The sequence below is a fragment of the Phyllostomus discolor genome, chromosome 12, assembly GCF_004126475.2.
Source record: "Phyllostomus discolor isolate MPI-MPIP mPhyDis1 chromosome 12, mPhyDis1.pri.v3, whole genome shotgun sequence".
NCBI classification, from domain to species: domain Eukaryota; kingdom Metazoa; phylum Chordata; class Mammalia; order Chiroptera; family Phyllostomidae; genus Phyllostomus; species Phyllostomus discolor.
The window spans coordinates 20260887-20282401 of record NC_040914.2 but is presented as its reverse complement, the minus strand read 5'-3'; the positions used below and the strand labels follow the sequence as shown (position 1 = coordinate 20282401).

Genomic DNA, 21515 nt, shown 5'->3' with positions numbered 1-21515 from the left:
ACCTCCGTGCCCATGTCTTGGTAAGTAACTGGGCCCAGGAGCTGCTGCAATTCCTGGCTGAGAGGGCTCATGGCTAGTTTGTTTTTCTGTGGGAGATGTGCACTCTGCTCAGTCAGAGGGGCCATCTGTGCTGCTGAGCTCGTGGGCCGGTTTGCCAAGTCCTGTCCCCTCCAGCGATGGGATAGGTAGTATGGGCTCTGGGCTCAAGCCTCAGCCGGTCCAGGAGTGGCCTCCGAGGCCAGGAGAGCCTGGTAAACAGTGTTCACTTGTTCTAACGGGCCATATCAGGCCTATACCCCCTCCCAGAGCTGGGACCAGAAGCCAGGGGCGCCTTGGTGCACCCTTGCTGTTGCCAGAGGCCCAGGCATAGACTCCAGGGGTGACGTGGACATCCAGATCACACGCCCGAGGTTAATGTGTGACCCCCAGTGCTTATATGGTTGTTACCGCTTGCTTAGCAGCCTCAAAGCCCTGGTCATGCTCTTCCCCCCAATCCCAGTGGCTACTCTGTGGGCAAAGCAGGAAAGGGGGTGCACTAGCTGAGCTAAGTGTATTACGAAAGCCCGCCAGTACCTGAAATTCCTATAATTGCTTCAGGTTCTGTGGGATGGAAAAAGGTTGAATTTTTTTTTAAGATTTTATTTATTTTTAGACAGAGGGGAAGGGAGGGAGAAAGAGAGGGAGAAAAACATCAATGTGTGGTTGACATTCACATGGCCCCTACTGGGGACCTGGCCCACAACCCAGGCATGTGCCGTGACTGGAAATCGAACCAGTGACCCTTTGGTTGGTAGGCTGGCATTCAATCCACTGAGCCACACCAGCCACAGCTGAATCTCATCTACCAAAACAGCAGGCATCACCTTTGTCTTTCCTGACCAAATGATAACCAGGAATTTGACAGACAATCCAGGTCTCTGGCTTTTGTTGGAATTGACCACCCATCCTCCACCCTGCGGGTGGGCCCACAGCTGCAGAGCGGCATGTTCTAACTCAGAGAGAGTCAGAGGTCAGCACAATATCATCAAAGTAATGGCACAATCTCACAGAGGATGGTACAGCCCATGCAGCTGAGTCTTCAGCCACGAGGCTGCAGAAAACAGTTGGGCCATGCAGGTAACCTTGAGGCAGGACACTAAATGTCCACTGGCGGCCTTCCCAGGTGAAGGCACACTGGCCCTGGCTTTCGGGATCAATATTGGTAGAGGAAAAGGCATTAGCTCAACCTAATACATAACAGTACGTGCCCAACTCATGGCTGAGCTGGTCCAGGAGGCTGGCGGCGTTAGGCACGGCTGCAAAGAGAGGGAGGGTCACCTTATTTAGTTCTCTGTAATCTGCAGGCATGCACCAAGCTCCCCACCCCACCTCCACCCCCACCTTTGGCTAGGCCCACAGGTGAGTTTTCGGGGCTGTGGGCCGGTGTGATGACATTCACCTTAGCCAGTTCTTCTGTGGTCTCCCTGGTCTCCTAAGGCAGCATTGTTTGGTGGCCACTATTCTACGGGGAGTGGGAAGTGACATGGGGGGGGTGTCTGGCACCCCCCTCAAAACGTCCTTTGTAACCCTTATTTGGAGGCAAAACTCCCCCTACAGTGGTGTGTAGGCGCATGCCCGCTAAATGCCAATTCCTCCAACATCCTTGGGGATAGGGGAAACGTTCACCTTGTAGTGGCGTGGTGGTGAACACCCTATTGCAAGAGTCAGTGTCACAGCCTGCACCCGAATGGACTGTCCTCTGTAGCTGTCAATGGCAGTTGTGGGTCCCCTAAATCTCTCTGGGTCATTGTACATGAGAGCACACTCTGCACCAGTATCAGCTAAAGCCGGCACTGTGTGCATTCTTTGGGGACCAGGGAATAGCAAGTTCTGCACGTGGCCTCTGGTCCCCACTGGGTCCTCGTAAGCGGGTCCCCCGGACAACCCCCTACACAAAGACCCCTCCCCATGGAGCACCCTCTGGACAGGCCGGAGGCAGCTCCACTAGGGAGGCAGCAGTGAAGTCAGCTGAGCATGGGCATTGGCCCTGGGGGCACTAGTCGACCACTCCAGTCAACGGCGTCCAGTCCAACGTTCAGACGGCAGGTGTCACGATGGGGCTGGAACGTTTGCTCAGGTTTTGGTTGCTGCCACGGACTTACAGGAATGCGGGTAGGCTTCTTGTCTGTCTGTCTTTGTCTACCTGGCTGGTCCCAGGTCACTGCACAGTTGTTTGTGCGTCCCTTTCGCTGGCCCTTCCTGCTCACGTCACAGTTGGGTTCTCTGTTTTCCTTCCTCGGTCCTTCTCTTCTACCCGACTTCTTCCTTTCTCTTGCCTCAGTAGCTTGACTTCCCCTGCGTCGGCAACATCTGTGCCACTTCTTGTATAAAATCACCCACCTTGGCCCTGGCTGGGGTGGCTCAGTGTTGTGGCCTGTGAACCAAAGGGTCACTGGTTCGATTCCCAGTCAGGGCACATGCCTGGGTTGCAGACCGGGTCCTCAGCAGAGGGCGCATGAGAGACAACCACACATTGATGTTTCTCTCTCTCTCTTTCTCCCACCCTTCCCCTCTCTCCTCTCTTAGAAAATAAATAAAGAAAATCTTAAATATTAAAAAAACCTCACCCACTTTGGTGGACAAGATAGAGAGCAAGGTGCCAGAGTAAGCCAAGGATGCTGTTTGCACAGCCTGGTCCCTCATCTGGTGGGAAATCTTCCCATATCTGGCCCATTGGACCATGGGTTATAGACAGCATGCCGCGTGCCTCGTTCCTGGTTGAACTGCTGGAGTTCTAGTCAACTGGTCTGGCTCGGGTTAGAGGGTAGATTCCTCTTCATCGGGCCACGCCGCCCTATAGCCAGCCATTAGCCACATGAGGAGAGCAGCTGTGTGGTCGGCTTGGGCTCCAGCCCGAGAATCCTTTGCCTCAAGGAGGGATGGGGGGTGACAGTGGACATGTGTTTCAATTCATCCCCTGTAAGCAAAATGCCACCAGCCCCTCTATCCCACAGCCTCACTAGCAACCCTGTGATGGATTCGCACCCTTTCTGTCTGAGCTCAGTAGCCAGCTCTACTAGCTCCGCAGGGGTGTAGGGGCTGGGACAGAGGTGGTGTGCGAGGTGGCACTGGAGCGCCCTGCGGCACCCGTGGCTGTGGGTCTTCATCTTCTCAGTCATAATCAGATGAGCCACAAATTTCTCTTCTTCTCTCTCTACGACCTCCCCGCTCACATCTATTAAGATGTCTCCGACTATCCTGGCTGATACAGCAGGTTGGATTCCAGTGTCAGGGCACATGTCTGGGTTGTGGGCCAGGTCCCCAGTAGGGGGCATGCCAGAGGCAACCACACACTGAGTTTCTCTCCCTCTTTTTCTCCTTCCTTTCCCCTCTCTAAAAATAAATAAGTAAATAAATGTTTTTTAAAAAATCTCTCAGTCTGAATCACTTTCGCATTCAGCCGTAGGATCCCACTTCTGAGGATTCCAGTCAGACGGAGACGCGGTCGCCGTATACGAGTGGGTGCCAGTCGTCGCCCCTGGGCCCTGGCAAAGCGGCACGCTGAGTCCTGTAATTGGTGCCTGTTCTAATTGTCTTCCTAGGACGTCTTTACTGTCTGCCATTAGGAGACACGTGTTCCTTTTCTAGTTTCCTCTTCTGAATGCACAGCATGCTCCTCCGCCTCTCTCTGTCTCTGTGGCCCTCCATAATGCAGTGGACATTAACCAGCCCACAGGGGCGGCTATGTGGCGAAGGTCTTTCTTTTCCCCGCCGGGGGTGCACTGCTCTCCCATATGTTGCAAGGCTTGTAGGAGGCATCACGAGTTTCAGGGGTGCTCCCCACTTACCCCCATTCCATGGCGGTCCCCATGTGTCAAATACCACGGAGAATCTGCTGGCCAGCCCGGGATTCCTCCTGGTATCCCCTCACCCTGCACGACGTCACCCACAGTCGACTCCATGCAGGGAGTTTTTGGTGTATCCAAATCCTACCGATGATTATGCCAATTGTAATGCAGGAGGTTGAGCCTGGGGATCTCTATTGCTCCTTCTGATAAACCGGAAAACCCACACGGAGGGCCGCGTGGAGCAGACACAGCCTTTAACGCACATTACAGGGCACACCACGCACAGCAGATCCACGAAGCAGGACGGGCTTTCCGGAGTCCCGACAATGGGGGCACGTGCCTTGTGAGTGACTAAACCACATTCCCTCAGTGTGTTTGTGCAAAGAGAAAAGGTTAAGAAGCAGTCACACGGGACAAGAAGCCTCTCACAAAAGGAGATGAGAGAGCTATGATCCGTTTCCAAAGCCATACATGTTCCTTCTGGCCAGGGGCCCTCTGGCCTGCCTTCCACCGCGAGTGTTGGGAGGGCCGTGTCCAGCACAACCCCATGTGGGGTCTACACTGCTGCTGTTTGCTGGGTCAGCCCTGGCACCCTGGTTTCTGGGGGCCTGAGTGTGGGGGACAGGGTGCTCCCGCTAAATCCCTGCATGGGGGATATCTGGGTGCAGGCCACCCGCTTCCTGGTCACAGGATGCAATATTGAAGCTGAGCCCTCCTGTGAGGTTGGACCCTGGCTTTCAGTGGGGCAGGGTGGAGGCTTCCACAATCAGCATTCCAGGATTGTGAACTCTGGCCTCCCCCAGGACCCCCCTCCCATACAGGCAGTGACAGGGCTATGCAACCTGCTAGCACAGCCCAGGGCTTCCTGTCCCCTTTCCTGGGCCCCCAACACGCCCTCTTTGGCACCCGAGGGCCGAGTCTGCAGAGTCAGTTGTCACCTAGGGTGTCTCCTGCTTCTTGGTGCCAAGTCGCTCAGGGAACGGGGGGAGGGGGGGCTACATTTAGCCACCACTGCACCTCCCTGGCCTTGTCCCTCGCCCCCGAGGAGATTAGTGTCCAGGTTACCCGCCATGCCGCCGCCCCCAGTGGCCTTGCTGCCCGCCCCCACAGGCATAAAACCCCCTGCAGGTATAAAACCAGGTAGAGTCCACAGGGAGGCACTGAGGATGGAGATGCTCCAGGTAAGGCTGAAGGGCCTCCAAGTCCCTCGCCACCCCACCCAGGACACAGTTGCCAAGAGTCCTGTGACCTGGTGAAGGAGGTCTCTTTCTGGGGGGGTGTGGGTAGCCAGCAGGCTTCCTGCTGGGAGAGGGGTGCAGTGGGGCGGGGTCCGAGCACGGGTATCTGGGGTCCCCGTGCATCGGGACAGAGGATCAAAGCAGAGGGGTGGCCTGGAATGGAAGCCGACAGGCAGGGAAGCTGGGTCCCTGAGTGCACATGCGGGGAACAGGAGGGTAGCATCTGGGGCAGACATCTGAGGCTGGCCCTGAGCCAGCGCCTCACTCCAGGGGCTGCTGTTGTGGCTGCTGCTGAGCGCGGGTGGGGTGCAGGCATCCAAGGAGCCACCGAGGCCGCTGTGCCGGCCCATCAACGCCACCCTGGCTGCCGAGAAAGAAGCCTGCCCGGTCTGCATCACCTTCACCACCAGCATCTGTGCCGGCTACTGCCCCAGCATGGTAAGCTGCGCAGAGTGGGCGGGGACAAGCCCTGCTGGCTGGAGGGCAGGTGCTGCCAGCTCGGCGCTAGGGTGGACCCTGCAGCTCCTGGTCCACTGAGGGGCTGTGGCAGTAAGGTGGAAATGTGGCCTGCCCTCCCCCCACCCACCACCTGGTGGTGGGGAACTGGAGTTAGAGTTGGGTGTGTGGGAGGGAGAATACAGAGGGTCTCAGGAACACGGGAGTCTGATATTCGTGGGGGGCAGCGGGGAGACCAGGCGAGGGCCCTGAGCAGAGGCCCCGTCCCGGCCTCCAGGTGCGGGTGCTGCCAGCCCTCCTGCCACCTGTGCCCCAGCCCGTGTGCACCTACCACGAGCTCAGGTTCGCCTCTGTCCGGCTCCCCGGCTGCCCGCGTGGCGTGGACCCAATGGTCTCCTTCCCTGTGGCCATCAGCTGTCGCTGTGGGCCCTGCCGCCTCAGCAGCTCCGATTGTGGGGGTCCCAGACCCCAACCCTTGGCCTGTGACCACCCTACCCTCCCAGACCTCGTCTTTCTCTAAGAGTGCCCTGCCCCCAGCTCCCCACACCCATCCCAGCTCCAGCTCCTGCTCCGGGAACTGGCAGATGAGCTGCTCCCGTGTCCACCCCTCCCAATAAAGGCTTCTCAAACCATACCCTGGGGCGGCCTTTCTTTGAGTTTTGGGTGTGCGCGCACAACACACACACGGTGGGCCCAGTTTCAGAATAATTTTATACAAAGTCACAGTGTCAGAACTCTGGTAGAAAACAGGGAGGAGGGGTGAGGCGGGAGGGGAGCTCAGCTCAGGAGGTGTCCATGGTCTCGCCTTCTGCGGGGAGAAGAAATGCGATGGGGTCACTGCGGCCCAGAGGCTGGGGCCTGAGCTGTCCAGCAACACTGGGGCTGGGGGGGCGGGGGGGCTGGGGGGCAGGGAGTCAGACACTCACTGAGCTCGTTGAAGAGGAAGGCGTCCTGGTACTCCTTCATGTACTGCGTGGAGCGCGACTCATCCAGGAAGAGCGAGTAGACTCGCTTGATGTCGTCTACCTGCACCTCCGTGCCCTAGAGGGGGACAGGGAGCCTCAGCGGGGCCCCTCCCGGGAGAAGGGTCAGGACAGGGACACTGGGGCCACAGTGCCTGGGTGCAAACCCCACCTCTGCCACCTGTGGGCTGTAGGCCTGAGCTCTCCCTCCCTCAGTGAGATGGACTTGGTATCAGGTTACGGTCCACAGCCACGGAGCGCCCACCCCGTGTCAGGCCGGGAGACAAGGAAATAACCCAAGGGACCCAAGTTCCCTGCCTCTGAACACATGCGTTCCCAGACTACATGCGACAACCCAAAGCCCTTGGAGCAGTGGGCCAACCTTGCGTTTCCGGCACACCAGGCTGGCAGCCGTGATGAGCTGGATGGCGTAGCGCAGGGAGGTCTCCAGCCCGATGCGGGTCAGCACTGTGTAGGCGTCCTCACTCATCTCCACGTCCTCCTCCTCGCACCTGCAGGCAGGTGTGAGGGGCTCAGACTGGGCGGGCCTCTGACTGCAGCAAGCCCTGGGTGTCCTGCCTCCCCCGACCCCCTTCCCCACAGGGACCCCCACCTAGTATCAGAGGCCACCGCCAGGTTGCCTGGCCCTACTTCTTCCAGACCCAGACTGTTTGGGACAGTCATCACCCCCCAAGATCTCAAGGTCCCCATTTGGCAAACAGGGTGGGCTCCGGCCTGGCCCCGCCCCTCAGGCCACCATCTGGCCGCCTCCGCACCGGATGCGGAGGATCTGCTTCGTGTCCTTCTCACTGTAGGGAGAGGTAGAGACGATCAGCAATCGGTCAAGCAGGTCGATGGGGATGCCGTGGGGGCTCTGGTAGCTGGTTCCCCGGATGCTATGGAATAGGGGGAGGGAGGGCTGTCAGTGGGGTGCTCCGGGAACCTGGTTCTTCGCTCCTCTTACCTGGAGTCTCCCCTCCCACCTCCGCCACTGCGGCCCACTCACTGGGCCAAACACCACTTGACCTTCAGCTTGGCGCTGACGTCAGTGCCTGGCCGCATGGCCCGCTGCGTCATTCCCACCCAGCTGGAGAGCTGCATCTGGGATTACTGCTTCAAGGACCCGGTCCCTGCCGCCCCTGGCCCAGCGCAGGCCGTCGCACACAGCGGGCGCTAGAATTCATTATCGGTGGGAGTTATGTTCTATAAAATGGGGTGAAGACTCAGTCAGCAGCCACTGAACCCCTGGTCCCAGGGAAACACGCAGTTAGGTTCTTGTGAGCCTGCCCCCTTCACAATATTTTGTCACCCAGTATATTGCCTGGTTTGATGTGCTTCTGTTTTTGTTTTTAGAGTAAAGCAGGGCACAGTGAAACAAGGAAGGGCTTAGCACAGAAGCAGCAGCAGGAGCACCTGGGCCGGGCTGCCTTGTCTTACTGGAGAGTCAGAGGAAAGGGGCCTTGGGGACGGGTGCAGGGGGTGAGCCCAGGACGGGCTGCCGCTGCCCACGGCTCCCCTGGCTGCAAGTCTTGTGGGGACCCTCAGCATTTAGGAGATGAGTGTCTGTAGGGGGAAGAGGAGGGGGAAGGCGTGGGTGTGCTCCTGGCGGGGGTGGCGTGCACCTGTGCTTCTGTTTAAAGCCAGGTTATTTAATGCATGTTACTGACTCCTATCCATCAAACTCACAGTCACCTGTGTGTAACTCGTGCCCTGACGAAGCTCACCTTCTCTGAAAGGTGCATCCCGACCTTTAGGGGCTGAGGGACATGGGACAACTAGGGGCCGTTTTATACAACAAAACCGCCAACAAAAGGCACTGAATGTGACAGATGTGGCACGGAAGAGATCACGAACAGGACACCTGTCCACAGCACTCGAACTGACAGCGGAAGGCAGAGCAGCGCCTTGTCTGCGCAGGTGCATTGTAGCGAGGAAGCAGACCCACAGACACAATCTGCGGGAAAGGAGGGGTGAGGTGCCCGAGCGCTGCTCCCACGCCCTGAGCTGCAGCCGCCACACACACACTCTCAGCAGGTCTCTTCTGGTGCCCAGTCCTCTGGAGGTCAGACCCTACATCTGCCCTGCGCACGTCACCAGGCCTGGCGGCCATTTGTAAAGGGGCTGAGACAATATCTATGCCCTGAGCCTCCGCTGAGGCTCTGAGCAGTTTATCTGGGAAAAGTCTGCCTCGCTCCCGGTGGCCGCGCCCCTCTCTTCCCCATGGTGGTGACCAGTCCCACCAGGCAGTGTCAGCTGGCATGACACTACAGCACTGGAGATGATAGTCCCCGGCCTCCTGTGCCATGGGGCACAGCCAAGACCCTGAGTGGGGCAGGAAAATGGGTCTCAGTGGCAGTGCTGGGTACAGCCTCTGGGCCCCTGCCGGGGACAACACGGGGGCGCTGTTTGCTCCCCACTTCCTTCTCCCTTCCTCTGAAGGGCAACGCAGGTGAGGTGGGGGAGAGAGCCAGCTGGGAGGAAAGCAGGGCCCGGGGCGCTGGCGACACCCCAGGGCAGAGGCTCCCAAGCTTTATCAGAGCTCGGTGCCCTTCCTGTTTCAGGACTTCCCCATGGTGTCCTCAGGACAGAAAAAAACACTAAGCTCCACCTCACGGATTAAGGAGTTGGGTCCGAGACCTCATTGTAGTGGGCTAATCAGTGTGCAACACACGCCCCTGTGCATCCTTCTGCCACCACCGAAACCACCCCTCGGAATTCTGGGCTTTATGCAGTGCCCTGGGTGCCTCGGCACACAGCCTGAGAAACTATACCCTTAAGACAGAAACCTCGGTCGCTGGGCTTCCTTATGGAGCAGAGCTGCCTTCCGACTCTGACCGCACGCCCACCCTGAGGGAGAAGTGCAGCCCCTCTGAGTCATGGCCCCTGTGGGCAGGCTGCCACAGCAGCCAGGCCCACCCCTTCCACCCAGGGTGCGCGGCAAACGCCCCTGTTTACCCTGGGGCCCCACCCACCAGCTCACCGGGTGATGCCGCGGTTGGTGGCCATGATGAGGACAGGCGCCATGTCACTCTCCAGGGCCCGGTTGAGGAAGGAGAAACTCTCGATGTCCAGCATGTGGACCTCGTCAATGAACAGCACCTGGGGGCCACCAGGGGGAGCGTCACACCCACGTCCGGGGCCCCTCTTCTCCCACTGCTGCTCATCCCAAGCCGCCATGCCCAGTACGCACTCCAGGTATGATCTCCGCCTTGCCCTCCTCACGCCACTCGGCCACCTTGGCATTTATCTGCTCTCGGACTTCTGACTTGATCTCCCCTGTGTCGCCTGTAGGAGGCAGGGGGGGTGTGAGGGAGGCTGTCAGAGTGGAAACAGGGATCCGGGGGCCAGAGGTGGGTGAAGGAGGAAGATGAGGCACCAGGGACCGAGGGAAGGGAGACCAAATCTGGAGTGGCAGAGGGCCAGGAGGGCCAGGAGTCTGAAATGTCCCCGGAGAGGAGGAGGGACCTCAGAAGGGAGAGAGGACAGGGCTGTGCCGCCATCAGATGGCCTGACAGGGACTCAGCAACAGAGGAGGAGGGAGAAAGCATGTGACAGCCAACAGGGACTGAGGAAGCCCCGGGTAGGGGAAGAGGACTGTATGGGAGGACGGACATGTGTGGAGGGTGCATGAGGGGGGACGGCAGGGCCTCACCCGAGAAGAGGGCCAGGAAGCCCTGGGTGCGGGAGTTGATGACATCGATCTCGTGCAGGGACACGGTGTGCACCACCTCCTTGCGCTTCTGCAGCTCCCCATCTGGGCACTGCACGAACTTGGTCTGCGGGGCGGGGCGGAGACAAGGGCAGAGGAGAACATGAAGGGGGGCCCAAAGGGGCTCTGTGTGTGGGAGCCTGGGGCACCCTGGAGAGGAGCTGGGAATCTAGATGGGGGTAGCCTGGAAACCCCAGGCCCAAGAGGTCATCAAGAGCACTCCAGGATTCGGGGGTCCCTGGGGACCTCCCAAACCACAAACTCAGTACCAAGCGGAGGGGCCTCCCCATCCTGGAGCATACTGAGGAGAACGAGGAATACTGGGGACACAGGGATGGGTGACAGGGGACCTGGGGGAACAATCTGGTGCCTGCAGTCAGGGGGTCCCCAGCGCCCCACCGCACCTGAGAGCCCATGGCGTCATAGTCTCGGGCGCGGGTGAAGGAACGGCCAAGTTTAGAGATCTTGCCCGTGGCCTTGTCAATGGTGATCACGTCCCTGCAGGGGAAGGAGGGCAGGGGTGAGGGGAGGGAGGCACCCGAGATGCCCCCCGCACCCTGGGCATCTGCTGCGGCCCCCACACCGCTCACCCGGCCTGGACCTTGTCCTTGGTCAGGGACTCGATCATCTTGGTGCCCAAGTCGTATATGGTCTCCATCTCTGTGGTCTTGAGGGTCAGCTTGCCCACCTTGGAGCCCTGAAAGGGGTGACATACCAGGCAAGGGCTCAGTGAGGGTCCTGGGGTCTCCCCAGCACAGCTTCAAAACAGGCAGATGCGGGAAAGCCTTGAGGGGGGAGGGGTGCAATCACTGCCACAACCATGGCGGCAGCTTCACGGGTACACACAACTGTCACAACTTAACCCCTAAAATGTTTAACGTCAGCAGCTTCTTGGATGTCGATTGCACCTCAACAAAGCTATTGTGAAAAACCCAGTAAACAGACAAAACAACACAGGCCTTGGATCCCATGAAATGGTCAAGGGGGCCTGGACTCAGATGACATTCCTCTTTTATACCCAAATAAAAGGTGTTTTCTTTTTTTGGGGGGGGGGGGGCGGTGTCAATCAAAAACCCAGACAACAGAGCTAAGCTAAACACAGCAAAGAAAACAAAAATGCCACCTGTCACCCCACAAGAGAAGCCACCAACACTTCCTAGGTTTCCCCCAGCCACCCAACCACCTCTCGTTTTCCTGCATTGTTTCCACTGTGGGCTTCTGCACCTTTTGCAGGCACGGGTAGCCGGACAAGAGGGCTGGCACTGGGGAAGTTAAAGGGAGCTTGTGTTTTTAATTTTTTTCCCCAAAGAATTCATTGATTGATTTTTAGAGAGAGGGGAAGAGAAGGAGAAAGAGAGGGAGAGAAATATCAATGTGTGGTTGCCTCTCACGTGCCCTGTACTGGGGACCTGGCCCGCAACCCAGGCATGTGCCCTGACTGGAAATTGAACCAGCGACCTGACCTTGTGTTTTATAGGCCAGCACTCAATCCACTGAGCCACACCAGCCAGGGTGACTTTTTCATTTTTAAAGGGAGGATGTACCCATGGATTTCTGTAATCGGAATTTAATTTAAAGAATAAATAGCTTTCCCTATATTTAAATAGCTCACTATACCTTTGTTTATTTTTTTATATTGAGGCACGGCTTTATTACGTTTAATAAAAATTATGTAAGTTTCATGCATTCAATTCTATAGTATATCATGTGTATATTGTACTTTGTGCCTCATCACTCCAAGTTCTACTACATTTTTTAAATTCAGAATTTAATTGCCAATAAATGGTGTGAATTTTGGAGGCTGTTTACAGGTGTTAAAATGTGAGGCAATGTCATCACGCACGTCAGTTCCATCCCCACTGAAAACGAACAGCGGATAGGGAGGAGTGTTGTCGATGCGACAAGATAGAGAGAGAAGGTGACCACGTGTCAGGTCAATGGGCTTGAAGCATGCTTGAATTTCCTTTTATTTAGCATTTACCAGCAGCTGCAACTTAATACTTATGAGAGAACTACAAACATGGGTGGACCTCAAACACACCAGCCAGGTGGAAGAAGCCAGACTGTAAGATCCCAGTCACAGGCAATCCCCAGAATCGGCAAATCCACAGACAGAAGCCAGATTCGTGGTGACCAGGGCTAGGGACAGGAGGGAGGGAGAGTGATTTTAAAATGGTTAACGGTGCCCTGGCTGGTGTAGGTGTTATGGACTGAGCGCAGGCCTGTGAACCAGAGGGTCGCCAGTTTGATTCCATGCCAGTTTGATTCCCTGACATGCCTGGGTTGCAGGCCAAGTCAGGTCCCCAGTAGGGGGTGCATAAGAGGCAACCATACATTGATGTTTCTTTCTCTCCCTCCCTCTCTTTCTCCTTTCCTTCCCCTCTCTCTAAAAATAAATAAAATCTTTAAAAATAAATAAATAAATAAAATGGTTAATGGTAAATTTTATGTTACATAATTTTACCTCAATTCAAAAGAAAGACTGACAGATATTGTTAGGCAAAAAAAAAAAAAAAAAAAAAAAGAGGCCCTGGCTGGTATGGCTCAATGGATTGAGTGCCCACCTGCGAACCAAAGGGTCACTGGTTCGATTCCCAGTCAGGGCACATGTCTGGGTTGGGGGTCAGGTCCCCAGTAGGGGGACATTCGAGAGGCAACCACACAGTGATGTTTCTCTCCCTTCTTCTGCCTAAAACTAACTAAATAAAAAATCTTAAAAAAAAAAAAAAAAAAAGAGATGAAGGGGAGACCAGACCATGAGAACAGACTCCAGAGAGCTGCAGTTTTAACAATGGGCCATTTGCAGCTGGAAAGAAAACTAAGCAAAAGTAAAGACACAATAACCGTGAGGGAGGCGACCTCTGTGGGCAGACCTGGGCAGTGTTGGAAAAAGGGGGAAGGGACATGGGGCTGGCAAAGTTCTAGTTTTTGGTCTTGGTGGTGGTTATAAGGGTATTTGGTTTATGATAATTTATTAGACTACATGCTTCTTTTACATGTTACTTTGCATTTGTTTTACTTTACAACAAAAAAGTCTTCAGCTTTCAGTACTGCGTTGGGCAGGTGCCCCATGGCCGGGGCTGCGGCCCTTCAGCAATCTGCTGTGAATGGCCCCCAGACCTCCGCTTACTCCACCACTTGGTTTTTGCCGCCATGGTGTCCCTCACAAATCAATCAATGGCTCCTTTGATTAGTGACCCCCTACTGCAGGCAGGCAGGTGCTCCCATCTGAGGCTGGAACATTCCACGGGATTCAGACCTCAGCTCACACTTGACACCCTGACCACCCCCCAGCCTGTAGGTGGCCCGGACTTGGGCACCGACTCACCGTCCCTGTGGCTGGCCGATCGATCTGGATCTCCACCACCTCCCCTTCGATGATCTCTGTCTCCTCCCTAGCCAGAGAGCAGATCTGAGGAGAGCGCCTGACACTTGGGCTCTTGGGAATCTCTATCTCACACGAGCTCTTGGGCACAGGACAAGGGGCCAGGACAGGGGTTGCCCGGAGACCACCAGGAGCCGCCCCACCCCCACTCCCGCACCGCACCCCGTGCTTACTTGATGCGAACGCCGATGGACCTGCGGAAGGCCTGCGTTAGCGCTTCTGTCTTGCTCATTTCCAAGGAGAAGATCTCGCTGCCCGCGATGGCTGTGAACGGGGTGTCGGGGCCCAGGGCCTGCGCCATGCCTGGGGAGGAGGCAGTTTGGGTGGATGGGGAGCGACCCTGGCACCAGGTCCCGACACTGACTCTGGGGGACACCAGCTCTTCCTGCTGTGCGAAGATAGGGTGACGCAAAGAAAGCCAGGGACACAGGCCTCAACAGCACGCCGCATTAGAAGCCTGCACTGTCCTAGAGGGGAGGACTTTATGAGCCTACAATCTTACCAGCGGAGGGCCAGGCCTGCTCTATGGGGTGAGGCCCACAGCTGGCAGGTGACCGCAGGGCTGTGTCCCCAGCGACCGCAAGACCCGAGCTCCCCACCCGGCAGCCCCTCTCCAGGGATCAGCTCTGAGCTGAGTCCCACAGGCAGGAGTCACAGAACCCTCCTGACCAGTGAGTGGTGGCAATACCTCCTGGTCACCTTCTTAGGGGTGCCACGCTCTGCACCTGGACATCCTGCTCCCTGTGGTCTGTCTGGGACATTTCCGGACAGCCTGCAAGTCCCAGCTCAGGACCTGACATATCTGTGAAGCTTCTCCCGCCCTCCTCTATCCACACAGCACGCGTCACCCTGGAAGAAACTGTGTCAACCACCCTCTCCCCAGACAGGACACTCCTTAAAGCCAGGACCTGGGTCTTCCTCATCTCTGTGTCCCCAGCGTCTGCCCAGGGCCTGGCACACCAGGGCATCCGTGTGAGCGCTGCCTCGTCTCAGCCAAAAACCCAGCTCCCACTGCACTGCCTGCCTGACCTCTCCATCAGGACACACAGGTGGGAGTGAGTGGGAGGGGAGGAGGCTGGGGGAAGGGTCTAATGAGGAAGAGACACTGGAATAGGCTTCGGAAGGACGACAGGAGTTCAACAAGGAGGATGATGGGCAGTTATGTGTAAAAACATCTTAAATCACTAGTGGAATGCAAAAGAGACCGCTGATTATCTACTGGATGCCCATCTTCTCCTTCTTCCTTAGTTCCAGAACCCTCATGTTATTAAATTAAATATAAAAAAATTGCTCGGGCTGGTGTGGCTCCGAGGGTTGAGCACCGGCCTGCGAACTGAAAGGTCGCCAGATCGAATCTCAGTCAGGCACTTAGCTGGGCTGCAGGGCAGGTGCCCAGTTGGGTGCATGCAGCCCATTAATGTATCTCTCTAAATCTAGTTGGTAAAATATGAGCAAAAGTGTGTGGGACCCCCAAGTCAAGTGCTTAAAGGGAGCTACATCTAGGAAGTAGAACTTTATTGCAATTCCTTTCTTTTTCCTATTACGTGGAGTATGGATGAGAAGACTGGAGCTTAGGCGTCCCTGTTGGAACCTAACCCTGTTAGGGAACCTGTTGGAACCGGGCGTCACCCGAGGTGATGCCCACATGGAAACCAGTGCCGAGAACGTTGAGACAGGAAGGTAGAAGACTTCACAGAATTGCTCAGTAAGCCCTACCTGCCCATGTACAGATTCCTTCACATGAGGAAGTGAACCCTGCATGGATAAGCTGCAGCCATTTTGGGGTGCCTGTTATAAGGGGCTGAATCTGGACCTGACTCACACGGGGGTTTCTCTGGAAGAGCTCAGCACAGCTCCTATCCTGAGAGGTCACTTACCCATGGCGATAGCTGTCTTCCCAGTGCCAGGCTGGCCGGCGATGAGCACCGCCCGCCCAGCGATCTTCCCTTCCCGGATCATCTCCAGCACCACGCCAGCTGCCCGCCGGGCCGCCAGCTGACCGACCATGCCCTGGGAGGCCTGTGGGGTGGGGGGCCAGAGAGCACAACAGCTGCCTTCCTGCCGGGTCACCCCCATCTCTACCACCTCCCAGCCCAGGACATGGAAGCAAATGTTTGGAGGGACATCGGGGAAAAGCCAAAAAGCCTTTGCTACCACAATTTTTTTTCAGCCCAATAGAACTCTGTATGTGGCTGAATTTCATAAATACAGAGCTAAAGGTTTGGAAAAATATAACAGCCCCCATACTCCCGGGGGCCCTCCACAGAGCAGGCTTCCCACCCACCCAGATCAGCTCTACCTGCCGAGGCTCCAAGGCGTCGTCCAGCCCCAGTCCCCGGATGTGGGAGTGAGCTCCTGTGTGCAGACAGGGAAGCAGGAGACACAGTTACTGGCCAGCTCCTAGCAGTGTGTGGCCGAGGTAACAGGTTCCCCTCCGGACCCTGATCCCCGCCTCACTGGAGGGATGGCAGGCTTGTGAAATGCTCAGTGAACGAGAGGGGCTCTTCTCAGAATCCCTCAGAGCCGGACCCGAGTCCCTGGGCCTGGTGAACCATGGGGTCGGTCAGGACTAACCTGGAAGGCTAAGGACCACAGTTACTATGTGCTTTGACCTGCTCGGCCTCACAGGTTCTCATTTCCTTTCACGTAACCCCGAGAAACAGTGGTCCCAGCTACTAAACTCTGGGAGCGCTTCTGGGGTTCTGTAACTGCCCCAGGCTCTCACCAACATGGGTGCAGAAGGGGCTCAGAGAGGTCAGGTCCGTTGCCCAAGATCCACAGCCAATGAGGAGTGCAGACTTGGGATTCAATGCTTTACATTAGAGCGGGGCTGGAGAAACTACAGCCTGGGGTCCAGCCACTTGTTTTTGTAAATAAGGATTTATTGGGACAAACACACCCATTTGCTTGTACTGTCTGGAGCTGCTTTCCCCTTGCAACAGGAGAATTGAATCTTTTCAGTAGAGAAAAGATTTACTCTCTGGCCCTTTAAGAGAAGATCTGTCAACCCCACACTAGACCACAAGCACCCCCAGGGCAAGGACTGGGGCAGCTCCTGGGTGCCACTAGTGTCTGCTGGGTCCTGGGCTCCCAGCAGTGCGGACACAGCATCGGCGCCTGCATGTGAAGGACTTCACGTTACTGAAGCAGGGGAACTATTTTACCCTCATTTGACAGATACGGAAACTGAGGCCCGGAGAGCACCTAACTGAGCTATTTGGCTCAGAAGTGGCACCCAGCAATATGCTTCTAGAAACCAGGTCGGTAGCCACAAGCCTGTGAAGGGATCTCTCAGGGACACTGTGGAATTGGTCCAGACCCCTGCAATAACACAAGTCGTAGGAAATTTTGTTTCCCTGTGCATATGAAAGTAATGCTTACGATGTATTAGACATAACTGATTTTAAAACACTTTATCGCTACAAAAGGCTAACCATCATCTAACCCTTCAGCAAGTCATCTTTGTGTTGTGAAGGAGCTCACGAGGCAGGCCCGGCCTGCCTGCCTTGCAGGAACTGAGGGAATAAATCTGAACCAATGAGCACGGTCTGCAAAGAGGGCTCTCTGTGAAGGCTGCGCCCAGCCGGCCCTGCTGCACCCCAACTCCTGTTCCTGGAGCCCAGGTGCCCTGCGGTGTGAGCCGGGACTGGTGACTGACAGCTCTGCATCTCAGTTACCCCGGCTGCACTGGAATGACCTCACACTCTGCACCTCATGGGCAACTGCGAGGACCAGTGGGATGCGAATCCGTGCCCTCAGTGGTTTTCTATGTCACCTGCTGGGAATGAGCCAGGCTGGGTCCTGGCCCGCAGGGAGCTCACACCGCTCAAGTGCATGCTGGGTGGACAGGACGTTCAGCACAGAGCCACACCCAGAACACACTCAGCAACTGTCCACTCCTGTGACTGCCAAGCAAGATGCTGGTTCTCCCAGAAGCCCACAGGGTGGCAAAGCCTGCAGCCTGGGATTGGGGTCCAGTGTGGTGCCCTCTGACCCCAGTTGGGGACTCAGGATCCTCCCCCACCAGATAGGGAGCTGGAGCACCCACTCATGCCTCTCGGGGTGCAGGGCAGGTTGGCTCTGCAGAGGAGCACAGGGCAGGCAGGGTCCTGCCCTGCTCCATGCCCACTCACCAATGCGCTCGATCCTCGTCACATCACGGATCTCTGGGACCTTGGTGGTGGCCGTCTGGGAGTGAAGGAAGGAAGACATGTCAGAAGAGCCCTCGTAGTCCCCATTTCCACCAACCACTCCTCTGTCCCTCCTGCCACCTCCCGTGAGAAAGTCCCCTCCACTCCTCTCCAAGACCAGGCCGACAGCCCCACCTCCAGCCACTGCCACCCTCTCAGCTGCCTGGGTGACCCTCTGCACTCTGAGTCCCAGGACGACGAGGACTGTGTCCCATTCAAAGCTCTGTCCCCACGGCCTCGCCCATATTTGGGGCCCAGAACTGCTTGGTAAAGGAAGAATCAGTGTGAGGACAAATACTAACCCAGAGCAGGCATCTTGCTGGGGGTGGTTGGACCTGCAGATCCCCCAGCCCCTCCCACACTGGACACCCCAGCTCTGCCACTAGGGCGTGGGACATATGGGCCCTGGAGTCCTGCCTGCTCTCCCCATCCCTCACTGAACCAGACCAAGCTGTGCTCCCTGAGGGGGCCCTCCCTTACCCCTGACCCTGCCAGGTCAGGTCTAGGGTCTCTGGGTACCCAGGCGGAAGGGCCTCGGCTGGGAGTTGGACCTCCCTGTGGGATCTCACTCTCCCGAGGGAGATGGTTAGATGGACGTTCTTGGCTCGGGTGGGTGTGCGTCCCCTGAAAGGCACAGCCCAAGCCTCACTTGTGCACCTCAGGCCTCAGTGTTTGGGGTTTGAGTGAATAACGCAGTAAAGTTCTGAGCTCATTCCAAAGGTCAGTGCTCAGGCCCCCTGCGTCCCAACCTCTCCAAAGAGAGAAGCCAGCCACCAGCCCTTCCCATGTCGGGGAGGGAGATGAATGAACAACACCGGAGTCCATTAGAACCCACTGGAGATCCAGGTGAATGCTAATAACAGCATTATTCATAAGCAAAGGGTGGAAAAACTCCAAAATGTCTATCCACTAGTGAACAGAGAAATAAATTACGTTATAACCAGCCCTGACCGGTGTGGCTCAGTTGGTTGGGTGTCATCCCGCAAAGTGAGAGGTTGCTGGTTCGATTCCCATTCAGGGCACATGCCTGAGTTGCAGATTCGGTCCCCTGTCGGGGGTGTAGAAGAGGCAACCGATCAATGTTTCCCTCTCACATCAGTGTTTCTCTCCCTCTTTTCCCCTCCCTTCCCCTCTTTCTAAAAATAAATAAAATCTTTTAAAAATAAAAAAATTAAAACTGTGTGGTATAGCCATATAATGGGAGTATCATTCAGCTATAAAGAGAAGCCAAATACGAAGGACCGAAGGACCACATGTTGTAAAACATCATTGACATGAAATGTCCAGAACAGGCCAAGCCACTGAGAGGGAAAGGTGAGTAGTGGCTGCCTAGGGCTGGGGGATGGGAGGACGGAAGGGTGGGCATAAGAGGAGTGGGGTTTCTTTCTGGGGTCCCGAAGATGTTCTAAAACTGAACAATTCTGTGAATGTCCTAAAAGCTAATGAATGACATCTTTTAAATGGGTAAATTGTATGAGATATGAGTTATATCTCAGTAAAGCTGTTTTTTTAAAAATCTGGGTGATGGGTTCTTGGGTGTTGGCTCTATTATTTTCTGATACTTGGGACTATTTTGTATCATCTAATAAGTGAAGCTTAAGAAGCCACCACACTGACCCTGCTCCTTGGCCACCTGACCCCAACCTTCCTTCCTTCCTCCCCACAAGTCTCTCTCCTTCCACCAGAATAAGAGGAGATGCAGGCATCCAACTTAAGGGAAACCTTGGGTCTCTGGAACCAGGAGTGTAAGACTTTCTGACCTCCATTCATGTGGTCACAAGGCTCCTCCCTTGTTGTTGTGGCCCCTCCCACTCGCTCCCCGCCCCCACAGAGGTGGAACCCAAGACCATTGGTCACTGCCCCCAAACCTGAGAACACCCCCACACACACTCCTACACAGCCCATCAGACTTTACCTGAGGCCAAAAATAGAAATCCACCCAAGAATCCCAACCCTCAGCAATCCCAACTAAATAGACCCACCTCTTAGGTCTAGCCTTTCACCTTAAGCCTCTCCAATGGAGCCCACGAACCCCTTGGAAACAGAGGGTATTTTAAAATGCAGCACTCACCCCCCCATACTTCCAATACTTCATCCACGCCCATGGGAAAAGGGTCTCCAGAGTATGGCCACTGCCCTTTCCTCTTCTGCTTCCCTATCCACCCCCTAGGCAAGAGACCAGCACAGAAACAGCAAGTCTCAAGTTTCATACCCCTCCCAGTAACTCTCACCCCACCCTTCCCCCTAGGTGCACTGGAGTCACCATGGGAACACAGTCCAACCCCCCAGCTAAGGCCACATCCCTTCTCCATGCAGATTTGTGTGTGGGTTTTTTAAAGTTTCATTTTTATTTACTTTAAGAGAGAGAGGGAGAGCAACAGGAATGTGCCAGAGAAACACGGATAGGCTGCCTCTCGCCCTCACCCCAAGCAGGGACCCAGCCAGAAACCCAGGACTGTGTCCTGGTAGATGAGCCAGATTGTAGGAGGACACCCAATCCAGCGAGGCGCGCCAGTCAGGGGCTCGCGCCAGTTGCGGGGGGGCTCCATTCAGATGTGAGGGAGTACTCAGCGCCAGCCACAAGTTCACTGGTCTCTCCTTTACAGAGTTCACACTCATCCATCCATCCATTCATTTGAAGATTTAAGTGATAATTTATTAAGCAGCCACACTGGGTGTTAGAAATCTAAGGGGAGGGCCGAGCCCCTTTCCCTTCTCCAACTGAGACCCTCTGAGTTTTCAACACTTTCTTTTTTTAAATGTAAACTCTTTTTAAAATTCATTTTTAGAGAGAGGGGAAAGGTAGGAGAAAGAGAGGGAGAGGAACATCAATGTGTGGTTACCTCTCGCACGCCACTCCCCATCACTGGGGACCCGGCCTGCAACCCAAGCATCTGCCGGGACTGGGAATCGAACAGGCGACCCTTTTGGTTCACAGTCCGCGCTCATTCCACTGAGCTACACCAACCAGGGCTCAACACTCTTTTGGTTCAAGATTCACTAACCCACTCCACGCTCTGAAGTCCCGCCTGCGATTCTCCCTAGTACTCAGCTGCCATTCCCACCACTAATAATTCTAAAATTCCTGGATTAATTGGAGCCCAAGACACTAAAACCCTCAACAGACCTCAGGGCAAAGGACGGCAGAACTAGTCATTGCGCCCTGAGGACTGGAAGTTGGAGTCGCCGTCTGAGCTGACCTATGAGGCCGTAAATATCCACTGGAACCCAGGACTCCGGGGCCCTGCCCTCCCGCTCCCTCAGACCCAGGAGTCCTAGCCCCCAGCTGCTCCTCCCTCAGACTCGGGATAACGGGTTCGCTCCTCCGTCCTCAGCACGCCGATACTCACCACGGTTGCCATGATGCTCACCAACCGCCAATATCCTAACGGAAACGGAAGCGCGCTGAGAACGAGGCGTTCTGGCCCCTCTAGACTACCAGATCCTCCAAAGATCTCGGTGGTTCCTCATAAATATGCAAACTCTCCTTGTGGGGATTAGTCGTCACTTTTTAGGCCGATACTCCTGGTCCTGTTCCCTCCTGGCTCCTCCTCCTTTTACCCAAGCCTCCTAGCTGAGGCCGATTGCAAAATTGTTCCCACTTCTTTGAGCAACCACACGTCCTCCACGCTCCCTCTCCTGATTCCACCCACTTCCTCTCCCGGCGATTTAGAGGGCCTCCAGCTCCGGATTGACAGAACTAAAGGCCAATCGGCTAACGCAGCGACCGCCTAGGCGGTAGCGGGGC

General features: G+C 55.9%; 2 protein-coding genes across 3 annotated transcripts; one reads left to right on the top strand and one right to left on the bottom strand.

Moving 5' to 3' along the window:
- Positions 1 to 4897: 4897 nt before the first annotated feature.
- On the top strand, positions 4898 to 6076 carry LOC114511641 (lutropin subunit beta). Its single transcript, XM_036012854.1, has 3 exons — positions 4898 to 5008; positions 5318 to 5503; positions 5799 to 6076. The coding sequence occupies exons 1-3, from the start codon at positions 4898 to 4900 to the stop codon at positions 6039 to 6041; spliced, it is 540 nt and encodes a 179-aa protein (XP_035868747.1). The 3' UTR covers positions 6042 to 6076.
- A 138-nt stretch (positions 6077 to 6214) lies between these two features.
- On the bottom strand, positions 6215 to 21406 carry RUVBL2 (RuvB like AAA ATPase 2). Of its 2 annotated transcripts, none has more exons than XM_028529494.2 (15): positions 21118 to 21406; positions 17711 to 17765; positions 15877 to 15932; positions 15455 to 15596; positions 13751 to 13880; positions 13521 to 13587; positions 10783 to 10889; positions 10597 to 10690; positions 10136 to 10259; positions 9674 to 9768; positions 9464 to 9582; positions 7260 to 7379; positions 6866 to 6995; positions 6448 to 6562; positions 6215 to 6329 (listed from the first exon to the last, which is right to left on the bottom strand). In XM_028529494.2, the coding sequence occupies exons 1-15, from the start codon at positions 21127 to 21129 to the stop codon at positions 6304 to 6306; spliced, it is 1392 nt and encodes a 463-aa protein (XP_028385295.1). In that variant the 5' UTR covers positions 21130 to 21406; the 3' UTR covers positions 6215 to 6303. The 2 variants fall into 2 exon arrangements, with proteins under 2 accessions (XP_028385295.1, XP_035868410.1); XM_036012517.1 differs by having other exon boundaries at positions 6215 to 6326.
- Positions 21407 to 21515: the final 109 nt, after the last annotated feature.